We start from the raw sequence: 12377 nt of genomic DNA on the forward strand, positions 1-12377 counted from the left end.
TTGAGAAGTCGGTATTCTTATTTTATATACATTGACCTATAATTATTATCTAAGTAAGTGTTAGTAAGTTAAAGTTCAAGTGGGAATAGATTTAGCTCCTCGTCACCGATTAAAATAAATAAGTGAAACACGCATTTTAAATCTCTTACGGAACTTTACTTTTTATTATAACGAAGTAATATAATATTTCACCTTCTATATGTTTACTCGTTTCTTGTAAAATGCGAAAACAATCATTTATGATAGCATTATACCGCCATATTTCCTTGAACTGTACCGCACTGATCCGAGTAAAGACGGACAGGTGCACAAGCAATTCATCGGTTTTTTCATGCCACACCGGACCGTAAAAAATCGGAATGCCGGACAGTAAAATTCCTTGTAGTGCACAAGCGCCCTATATGTTCTATTTGCGTTTAGTTAATGTCAGTCATTTTTCTGTCCCTATATCCCTTTGTGACTATGTATGCTTAAATCTTTAAAACTATACGCAACGGATTTTGATGCAGTTTTTTTTAATTTTCAAGAGGTAGGTTTTAGTATATAAAATACTAGAGGTCCGCCCCGGATTCGCCCGTGGTACATATTTCGCAATAAAAGGTAGCCTATGTCCTTTCTCGGGTATCAAAATATCTCCATACCAAATTTCATGCAAATTGGTTCAGTAGTTAAGGCGTGATTGAGTAACAGACAGACAGACAGAGTTACTTTCGCATTTATAATATTAGTATGGATTATGTTTTAGAACTTTTAGACAAAGCGGGCGAAGCCGCGGGCGGAAAGCTAGCAATACATATACCTATGCATAATACAGTATTAATTTCTAAATGATACATTTTCGATACAAATATTCTCCGTTCATAGATACGTTTATACATATTAATATTTATTTAAATCGAATTTCCGTTTATTTTAAATACATATTATATTTTTTGCGAGGCAAAGTTTCTTTTCCTTCATAATTTTTTACTATAATTTCACTGTTTCATATTTAGTATTGTTTAGTACTTTAGTAATTTGAAACCTACTTTTCTAGTTTTAGAGTTAATATTTCTTCGCCACTCTTCGCTTATTCTATTCTTTATATTATTTTTTCATAAAAATGTTTCATTAACTTCGTGATTATGATATTAGAAAAAAATTGTGAATTAAAAATTTAAAACGACTTAATTTTAAGTCAATCCGCAGCAGCAAGAAGCAATTTCAATCATATGACTGTGACATCCTTATCCTATCTTTCCTACTAATATTAAAAAGTTTGTGAGGATGGATGTATGTGTATGTATGTATGTTTTTTTAACTCTTTCACGCAAATACTACTGAACCGATTAGCACGAAATTTAGCACACATATAGAGGGTAATTTGGATAAACGCATAGAATAGGTATTATTGCGGAAATCCTACAGGAACGGGAACTATGCGTGTTTTTCTTTGATAACGCGGGCGAAGCCGCGGGCCGCGGAAATACTTGCATTTGAAACTTCGCGACAAAGGTAGTAAATTAGGCATATTTTATATACCTACTACGAATTCTTGTTTTGTAGTGTAACAATTAAGAACTATTTAAATAATTAATAAAAAAAACTATTCATACCTGCTAAATAATGAATCATTAACTTTTACACGTGTCACAGAATTGAATTAAAATTAACATTTCATTAAAATAAATTAAATCATTATATTATAGGAGCCAATTAAAAAAATGTTCAATTGATAATGTCTTTTTTTTTTCAATTAGGCAATGTGTATGTCGCCGTCATATTTTTGAATATGCTATTTGATTGAATGACTAGCGCACTCATTCAATTGAATAACTAGGCCGAAAGTTGATATAACAAGCGTCACTCAACGTCCAACTAGTTAGCGGATTATAACATAGCCCTTTGAACAGAACGGATATAACGCTTGGCATATTATTGGTTTTTTTTTGTGTGGTGTCTCTCAATGTTAGCCAGAAGGGCTTCTACATTTTAACGCGGACGCGTGGGTCTGGTAGTGACATGTGCAAGGACGTCCTCCCTTGACGGGGATCTCGAAACTCGGCTTGGGCTGCCGTTTAAGTGGAGGAGGCCGGAAGGGCCCTTTTTCTATAGTGGGGAAATCTTCCAAAGATACCCACGGCCCCCGGGGAAGGAGCCGTGGGTTATGTCGGATTCTTACCGACTAAAACCCTTCTGTGTTCCGTCGAGCCGCTTTAATGATGGGGCCGCGGGTATTGATTGGAATTCTTAGGCGACATGCCGGAAGGCAAGTCGGACGGGATATTATTGAATGACTAGCGCGTTCATTGAATGACAACAATATTTCAACAAGTTTATCTGATGAAAGTACAGATTTACATAATTTAATTTTTATTGTTTTATAACTCACTTTAGCTTCACCTGTATGTTTGTATGTAACCGACTCCTTAGGCGCGGGTCAAACACAAGCGGCGCGGGCGCGGGCGTGCCATAAGCGCACCTCTTGAATCTGTTTTGCACCACGTCCTTCTTATACATTTTGTATGAAAGAATTTTGGAAAGGCGACGAGGCGGCACGCCACGGTTGCGCCGCGGGCGTACCGCAGGCGCGCTTCCCCCATCGCATCCAAATAGAGGTCAATTCACGGTCATACACAATCAAAAACAAATCGGGTGGTAGGAGACGGTAGCCTGTCAGTCAAAAATGTGTTCTCTCTGTGTGGAATTATATAGAGCTGCTATTACATACCTACCCTTCTTCGTTTTGTTTTTAAAGGTGAATTGAATTAATCGATGAAATGATTTACACAGGTGATGGCAGTAGGGAAAGTGAAAATGAAGAAGAGCATAATGAAAGTTCCCATGTATTTACAATGTCAGAAATAAAGATAATCCTGATTTTGATTGTGTTTTTTATTTATTTGTAATTGTAATAATATTGTGGAATGATCAGTACTGTAAATACTTTTGAACTGAGATTTTAATGATAAGATTTATATGGTTTAAATGTAAACCTGTGTTTGAAAACCATATTTTATCTATACTAATATTATAAAGAGGAAAGGTTTGTATGTATGTATGTATGTATGTATGTATGGTTTTCACGCATAAACTAGGTACTGGACCGATTTTGATGAAATTTGGCACAGATAATCTTTAGACCCTGAGAAAGAACATAGGCTACCTTTTATTGCGAAATATGTACCACGGGCGAAGCCGGGGCGGACCGCTAGTACAATATAAATTTTGTGTTATTTTAACCTTCTGTTCTTCCATCATTACACCAGTACTACTTTAAAATTACTTTAAAAGTACTATAAAATTTTCCAAGTAAATTCCAACATTTCCAACAAAGATATATTTGCAATCGTGGGGTTATCCTCGCTATTTACTTACAAGGAATTATCAAAACAAAATCGTTACTTTCAAATTAACGTTACTTTCAAATCTCTTTTAGCACAAAAAACATAATTTTACTAAATTATGCATGAAGAAAATGCATTTAACCACTCTATATAAATATCATTTTCGGACGCCAACAGCGCGCCCGAGGCGCGCCGCGCCGCTTGTATATGTCCCGCGCCTTAAAGACTCAATTCTGTCCCACTATAAACGGACATATTTAATTCAAACTTTGTACACTTATCAAGGATCGTCGACATTACAATAATTTCATGAGTTTTATCTTATTATCCTGAAAAATAAATAAACTAGGTATTAGCATATTTTTAATATGTATTTTTAATAATTAAATTTATTTATATTCAAAAAACGATTGCAAACATCCGCCGCAATAGGAAAGACGTAACAATTCCCAACTAATTTAATAATTAATATTTTCGTCTACCATCATTGTCGTTGCTATAATACACAATATATTATGCATAACCGGATTATTCTCTATCTAGGAAGGAACAAGATCTGATAACGATCAAATCTAGATACTAATCTGGCCATAAGCTGGACGATTTATTGGTTTTTGCAATATCAGAAGATAATAATGGTTCATAACTTCCCCAGCTAACGTGTTTAGGCTACAGATTATGATCTAGGAGCGTGAGACTGTCTGAATCCTAAAGATTCTTGGAAGATAAATCAGAATAAAAAATTATTAATTATTTTTCTGTAACGGAAACTGTGAACACTGGTGACGAGGTGTCGCTTCGCTCGTGTAAATTTACCTGCGCAAAGAAATATCACGATAGTAATCATGGAATAATATGAAATCTAAATTTTAGATTACATGCCTCACATATTATAAAACAAAGTAGATGGAGTGGTGGATCCAGGAAGGTATATAATTTCTTAAGTTAAGCTAGTAAAGCTAGTTTCTGTCTTACAAACTTAAAATTAAAATGAATTATTTAATTTTAATACAAAAAATTTAACGACTATTCTTTTGCGTGAAAACTGTACAACGAATTGCGTGGAAAATTAGAAAAACAAAAAAAAAATAATAAATTTCACACGAAGACAGTTTCTATTTTTTAAATTATAAAATAATTCTTAGAGCGAGCGCGCACGAGCAACTTTGTCTCCGCAACTATTTTGTCTCTTCACCCATGGGCTAGTATGAAAGTGCGCGCACGTAGAGACGCAACTCCCCATACAAACTGATGGGAGAGACAAAATAGTTGCGGAGACAAAGTTGCTCGTGCGCGCTCGCTCTTACTTATCCATTCAAATAAATGAAACAAGGCCTACATTTGACAATTACCAAATTTTCTAAATTTAAAACTTTTAGTTTTTACCTACATACATTTTAAATAGCTGTCCGCTCGCGGCTTCGCGTGCCCACGTTTTCTAAGAAAATCCCGCATAGTTCCCGTTCCCGTGGGATTTTCGGGATAAAACCTACCCGTGATAAATTTCAAGGTCTCGTCATGGCAATACCGTCACGTCATGGAGTAAGGCGATGATTTTTGTATCTTTGAAATTGAATCTTCCCAAAGAAGTTACAATTCTGACACGCGCTTGCTCCGTACACACGCCTTTTTTTGTTCAATAAATATATATGAAAATAAATGATTTCGTAATTAACATAATGTATGATTATAAAATATATTCAAAGCATGTGATTTGGTTAGGTAGGTATGTAAATGAACACCGAAAGAAGTGGGCACGGTTCAGCTATTATATACCTACTGTATAAGTACCTCTAATAATTTTTTAAATAGGTGGCAAATGTTAAAAATATGTAATCACGTTTCAAAAGTGCTTCTAGAAGAAGTCTAATTGAATAAATAAATGTTTGAGTTTGAGTTTGAGGAAAAATTTCCTGTTTATCTAATATCTAATATCTAATATATATATTATAAAGGCGAAAGTTTGTAAGGATGTATGGATGTATGGATGTATGGATGTTTGTTACTCTTTCACGTAAAAACTAATTGTTTGTTCTAGTATGTAAGTCTGTTTAGTTGTATTAAAGAGTAAAATAAATAATAAAATAAATAAACTACTGAACCGATTACAATGAAATTTAGCACACATATAGAGGGTAACTTGGATTAACACATAGGATAGTTTTTATCCCGGAAATCCCACGGGAACGGGAACTATGCGGGTTTTCCTTTGCAAACGCGGGCGAAGCCGCGGGCGGAAATCTAGTTATTACATATTTATCCAAAAAACTAGTCGATCGATTTTAAAACTGAGTAACATTCCTACTGCAAATGCGAAAGTAACTCCTGACAGTCTGTCTCTTCTTTATGCCTATTCTACTGGACCGATTTGGATGATGGAACAAAGACAATTTGAGACCTGAGAAAGGTCATAGGATAGGTTTTATCCCCGAGCGGAAATCCTACAAGCACGGGAACCATGTGTGTTTTCTTTTGGCGAAGGCTATAGGTACTTCTTCTAACTTCTTTTAAATAATGTTTATCTATCGGTCTGTCTTTGTTTGACCGCCTCTTTGGTTCAGTGGTTGACGCGTGAGCGTAGCACCGAGGGGTCCTGGGTTCGATTCCCGGTGGAGACGAAGAAAAAAAAATGTGTTGGTCTAGTTGGACACAGAAGGCTGATCACCTTCTTGTCCCTAAAGAAAATCGATCAGTGAAACAGATGTATGCATTATGCATTTGTCCCTTACCCCACTTGGGGACATGGGACTTCACACTGTCTTTGTTTAGGACTGCTTTACACTGCATGCTCTCGATCCACGATAGCGGAAATTATTGTATTGCCACCGATCCTTGATAAGTTTGAATCAAATATGTAAAAGTCGGTCAAAATCGAGTAAAAAGGTATCGGTAACATACAAACTTACAGGTGAAGCTCATAAAAGCTCAACATATTATCCTCAAGCCCAGACTAGCCATAGATAATCACTACATAGTATAAAACAAAGTCGCTTTCTCTTTCCCTATGTCCCTTTGTATGCAAAACTACGCAACGTATTTTGATGCGGTTTTTTGTAATAGATAGAGTGATTCAAGAGGAAGGTTTTAGTATATAATTTATTACGTTTTAGACAAAGCGGGCGACGCCGCGGGCGGTATGCTAGTACACTATAAACCAATCTCAAAGCCTAACTTTAAATTCTTACATCACACCCCACACGGCACACCCATCACGCAAAAAAACCTGATACAAATAAACAACAAAAACAACTTGGTACCTACTGTAATTAAATGTATAAATAAAACGGTCCAAAAATACTTTCAAAAATCTATAAATAGCACGCAAAAACTCGACCTTGGAAGCGTCAACAGAGGTCAAAACGCGCGCCGACCAGTTTTTTATATTCCAAAAAATACCTACAACATAATAATTATGGATGTATTTATACAAAAATAGAAATTCAAATTTTTGTAATGGAATTGATGATAATTCGAAGGTCGCTTGTGACGCACGTTTGTGGGATTCTTTTATTTTTTATTTATTTACCTATATATTATTATTTATTATTATGCTTACAACTACATGTTGTAGGTTAACTGATTTCCGTTTGTTTTGAAGGCTTACGGCCGTACACGGACCGCTTCAAGCAGTTGAGACCGACCGCTTGAAGCCGCGACCGCACGGTGAACTATAGACATTCATTCACCGCCGTACACATGACTGCTCGATCCGTCGCGACCGCTACAAGCCGTCAACTGCATGACGAAACTCCATCGTGCCGTCGACGGCTCCCGAGCGGTTGTGAGGCATACACTGACTGCTCGGGTTGGAATATCTTCTGCTGTGCCTCGCGGTTTTACCCGCAGTGCTCCGCTCCTTTAGCGTGATGATATAATATAGCTTATACTCTTTATAGCTTAGCTTTCTAGCCTTCCTCGATAAATCAGACCAGTAAGTTCCTGAGATTAGCGCGTTCCTACTAGCTTTCCGCACGCGACTGCGCCCGCGTAGCTAAAGAAAAACCCGCATTCCCGTGGGGTTCCGGGATAAAACCTTATCATATGTGCTTTAAATCAGGTCTATAGCTCTAAATTTAATCCAAAAAGTTGTTGAGGAGTTTAGAAAAGACAGACAGACAGACAGAGTTATTTTCGCATTTACCTATAATGCTTGTTAGTTATTTTATCAATGATTTAAAATTTTATAATATTAATTAGAAATTTAGGATTTATATCAATTACAAATAAAAGGGATATCTCCATTTTACATATTATCCCATTTATCCCATTAAAAAAATATACCCTATGTCGATGAAGATACAAGCTTTTCTATGTGAAAAGAATTGTTAAAATCCATCGAGTTTGGGTTTCATCACAATCCGCTTAAAACATTCGAAGTACCTAGCGCTTTTTTGTTATCTTGAAGTAGGTAAACACGGGCCAAATCAACATTAAATTTTTTCCCTGTGTCATGATCAAACATTAGCAAAATCAACTTTAACAAGTACCTATATTTTTTATAAGTTTTTACTTGAGTTCGTACCTAGGAACTCTATACGACTTAACCTCTGTACCAAGGCGGCTATTAATCCTAAAAATTTTAAGTGAAGTGAAGGAAAATTTTAAGTGAAGTTCCGTGTCCCTAGTGGGATAAGGGACAGATGCATAATGCATACATCTGTTTCACTTATCGATTTTATTTAGGGACAAGTAGGTGATCAGCCTTCTGTGTCCTGCCAGACCGAGATTTATTTTTTTTACCACCGGGAATCGAACCTAGGAACCTCGACGGAAGCTACTAATATTATAAATGCGAAAGTAACTCTGTCTGTCTGTCTGTTACGCTTTCCCGCTTAAACCTCAAAACCGATTTTGATGATATTTGGCACAGACAATCTTTAGACCCTGACTCCTGAGAAAGAACATAGGCTACCTTTTATTGCGAAAAAACACCACGCGGGCGAAGCCGCGGGCGGAAGCTAGTACTGGATAAAAATAAAATTATATGCCAGCTGACCCTTTTTAAAGGAGACTTATTTTAGCATTTATTATCATCATTCATCACCTTTACAGATTTCGTTAAGTGTGCACAGGCGATTATTCCGTAACTAGTTATTACAGATATCAAAAAACTTAAAACTGATATCGAAAGTACTTAACCTAATGAGTAAAATGGCCATAATAAATTTTTAAAAATAAAACGAGAAATATCCTAAAATGTTACATTAAACGCACCCATACATTTTGTATTCATAGCAGATTTTCGAAGTGACGTCCTCATTGTGCAATACAATGAAAAGCTCTATTTACAGTTTCTAAATGAACTTCCCTTCAAATTTGCGAAGCAATTAAAGCAGAAAACCAAAAAAAAGAAAGAAAAGGCTAAAATGTTTCATAATAAATGTACATGGGATATTCTATCTCATACTAAATGTATGGGAGGGTTTCAAGTAAATTTTTTAGATATTTCTCGTTTTATTTTTAAAAAATTATTATGGCTATTTTACTCATTAGGTTAAGTACTTTCGATATCAGTTTAAAGTTTTTTGATATCTGGATTAGTGACGGAATAATCGCCTGTGCACACTTAACGATTACACCCTGTATACACCTACGTACATCTATTAATAACGCCTGAATAAGTAATTCTGATTCCATATTTAAAGGTTAAGTTCATATTATTCAAATATGTATTATAAAACGTCCTCCGCCGCGTATGTCAGTTTGTTTTTTCGTCGCCTGGTGTTAAGCGATACACGCCGCCCGTAAGCATCCACTCCACTGGGAAGTGTATGTGTTGCTGTCCTCAAAGGGATTTGGAAGTAACTAGGGAGAAGGGGCGAGGATGGGAGGGAATGAGGATAGGGAAGGAGAGGGTGGGTAGGGGATGGGAAGGGATGTGGGCCTCCGGCCTCACTCACCGTACGGAACGCGACAGTAAACTGTCACTATGGCGCCGATATTCTGTGAGGGTGTGGTACCTTCCCCGGTGCGAGCGTGGCCCAATTCGTGCCGAAGCATGCTCGACTCCCACTCTCAAATAAATCTCTCGCGATAAACTCAAAAACTACTGCAACAATTTTCATTCTGTTTTAAAATTCTCGCGACTCAATGTTAGTGACCTCCTCCGAAACGGCTTAACCGATTCTCATGAAATTTTGTGTGCATATAGGGTAGGTCTGAGAATCGGCTAACATCTATTTTTCATACCCCTAAGTGATAAGAGTACGGCAGAACAGCGATTACCGGGACAGCTAGTAATTTATTAAGTTTTAGAGAACGCAGGCGAAGCCACGTGAGCAAAACTAGTTTTACAGTGTAATGTCTCATTTATGCACATTTTCCATTTATCAATGATTAGCGGACCCGACTTTTTCCCGTTATAAAACAAGATTTTACACACAAGTTTTTATAATTAGATTTTCTAATATATTTGTAGGTATACATTTATCTATTTTTGAAGTGAAAACTTCTTTAGCGGCATTGAGCACTTTTTCTGTAATGGGTATAAAATCTTAAACTCGCGTCAGGACACGTGACCTGATCAAAAAAGCGTAAGACGGATACCATTCCAAAATATCAAACATGCTCAACGTTAATAATCAAGTTTTCACTTCTGCCGGCACTCCCGGAGTGCAACCCGTCTTTTTTTTTTAAAGAATAAGTAAGCGAAATCGGTTCAGTTTGTCGTTTTTCATGTTGTCCCATTTAATTTTGATCCAGTTCACCCGATAACAGTTTTCTTCATTCAGTGTACTTAATTAACTTCATTTAGCGTACCTAATTAAGTTCAATCTTAATTTTTATAATAAGGTACATAGATATAAATCTGATGTTCTTTTTGATTTGCTATACCTAATTATTCATATTTATCCGCGCGGCGTGCCTAATGGGCCCTCTTCACAATAGGCATGACGAAAGATTTTGAAATCCTCTTCCATAATGTGTGTATACGTTTACTATACAAGAAAAACCCTATATTTCGGGAATATACTTAAATTTAACGAAGATAAAAGCCATTTTCCAAAAAATATTTATTAACTGTGCCAAAATAGCTCGCAGGTGTCATGGCGTAGGCGTGACGTCACATTTTGGTAAATACGTAATTATTTGTACGCATTGCGAAGAAAATTAAAAAATATTTATTTAATATGTGTTATAGAAACGAATTTCAAAGTTTATAAGTGGTGTGCAGTATTGCAGTGTGAATCCACATAAAAATAATGCTCAAAAATGTGTTAGTAATTATTTTAAGCGAGAAAATAATAAGAAATGATTGTATAAAGTTGGCGCGGAGAACCCCGAACCATGTATTCGTGAATTCGCAATTATATTTCTGTTCTGAGTCGATAAATCATACGTGAAACAATAGAAAATAAATAAAAATGCGTATTCTCAACATATTCATAACAACAAAAAACATCTGACGTGAGTTGTTTACTTAAGCGTGACGTCACGCGTGTTTTAGTCAAAATGGCCAACTGCAGTATTTCAATGTTTTATTTTATTGATAATCTCATTAATCTTAATGTTTTTAAGATTTCTAAGTCACTATATGTAATTTATCTATTATACATTTTCCCTTAAAAACACTAATACGATCATTTATGGATACTTTCGTCATGCCTATTACGTTGGGCGAGTAGCTACCTAGAGGTAGAGAACATTTGTTTGGGCCAACACTGCCCATTGTGAAGAGAGCCTATAATGCACGATTTTAAATCACTAAACATATTATATTCTATTCCATTCCATTCTATTCTGTACCAACCTTTCTCGAGCAGCTGCGCGAACATGCTCTGCACGTTCGAGTGGTGGTGTTTCCACCGGAGGCAGTACTGCTGCGGCGCCATCCTGCCGCTGGTATGTTACACCTTCTGGAAGAATGGAGAATAATCTAGAATTAATTTAGAATTACGGAACGAGAATAATTGATTGGCGAGGGAATGTTACAGAACCTTCTGGAACATACGAGAATAGAGTTAAATCGGGAGGGAATGTTACAGAACCTTTTTGAACAAACGACAATTTTGTTACGAATAAGTTACAATTACGGAATGTTATGCAACATTCCAGAACAATCAAACTCAAACTCAAACATTTATTTATTCAATTAGACTCCTTCGAGAAGCACTTTTGAAACGTCAATACATAATTTTAACATCTACCACCGATTCGGAAAGCAGTATCTATGGAGAAGAACCGGCAAGAAACTCCATAGTTGCTCTTTTAAATCGAGAAGTTGATAGATACAGGTTAGAATTACGGAATGTTATAGAACATTCTGGAACATCCGATAATAAAGTAGAATTGCAAATTGCTAGAGAATGTTATGGAACCTTTTAGAACAATCGAGAAGAGATGGCATATTAATTGTGCATAATAAAATCTTAATAAACAAAAATAACAGTTTATAAATATTCTAAAAACGATCCCGTCTTCCGAACTAACTAGTTTTACAAACTTATAAACAATTTCTACAAGAATATAAACATAATCTAGTATTTAAATGAATGCAGACATTCATACATATTTATAGAAAATAGACTTATTTGGGTACATTATCCAAATTCATGATCTAGCATATTATGATGAAAATTTAAATAATCATAATCAAAACTAGCTGCATCTGGAGTGACCGCGGCTTAACTCCCGTGGTACATAAATAAAAAGTAGTCTATAGGCTAATCTAAGCCCTACATAGGTTACATATACATATATGTATATGTCAGTTTTCATACGGACCCGATCAGCAGTTTTCGCGTGAAAGAGTTACGAACATGCATGCATACAAACTCGCATATTTATAAGAGTAGGATATGTAGGTACCTTACCGTTGAATAAGATGGAACATTATCTGTGGTTTGTTATATATGGCAATGTAGTAGATGTATTATATATTATGTAATATATTATATATTACTAGCGGTCCGCCCCGGCTTCGCCCGTGGTACATATGAAAAATAGATGTTGGCCGATTCTCAGACTTACCCGATATGCACAGAAAATTTCATGAGAATTGGTCCACCCGTTTCGGAGGAGTATGCAGACTAACATTGTGACACGAGAATT

The 12377-nt window shown here is 36.0% G+C and overlaps 1 protein-coding gene across 2 annotated transcripts in view; it reads right to left on the bottom strand.

Moving 5' to 3' along the window:
* The window catches only part of LOC149896169 (uncharacterized), a 69604-nt gene that overhangs the window by 21489 nt on the left and 35738 nt on the right, over positions 1-12377 (bottom strand). For both annotated transcript variants that reach the window (XM_090117763.1, XM_090117762.1), the window contains exon 2: positions 11077-11182. In XM_090117763.1, the coding sequence (XP_089973889.1) occupies positions 11077-11158 (82 nt within the window). In that variant the 5' untranslated portion in view covers positions 11159-11182. The remainder of the gene's footprint in view (positions 1-11076; positions 11183-12377) is intronic.

Source organism: Colias eurytheme, chromosome 29 (genome assembly GCF_061535395.1).
Source record: "Colias eurytheme isolate Ceu_HAF_F1 chromosome 29, ilColEury1 Martin Lab GWU primary, whole genome shotgun sequence".
Taxonomy (NCBI): Eukaryota; Metazoa; Arthropoda; class Insecta; order Lepidoptera; family Pieridae; genus Colias; species Colias eurytheme.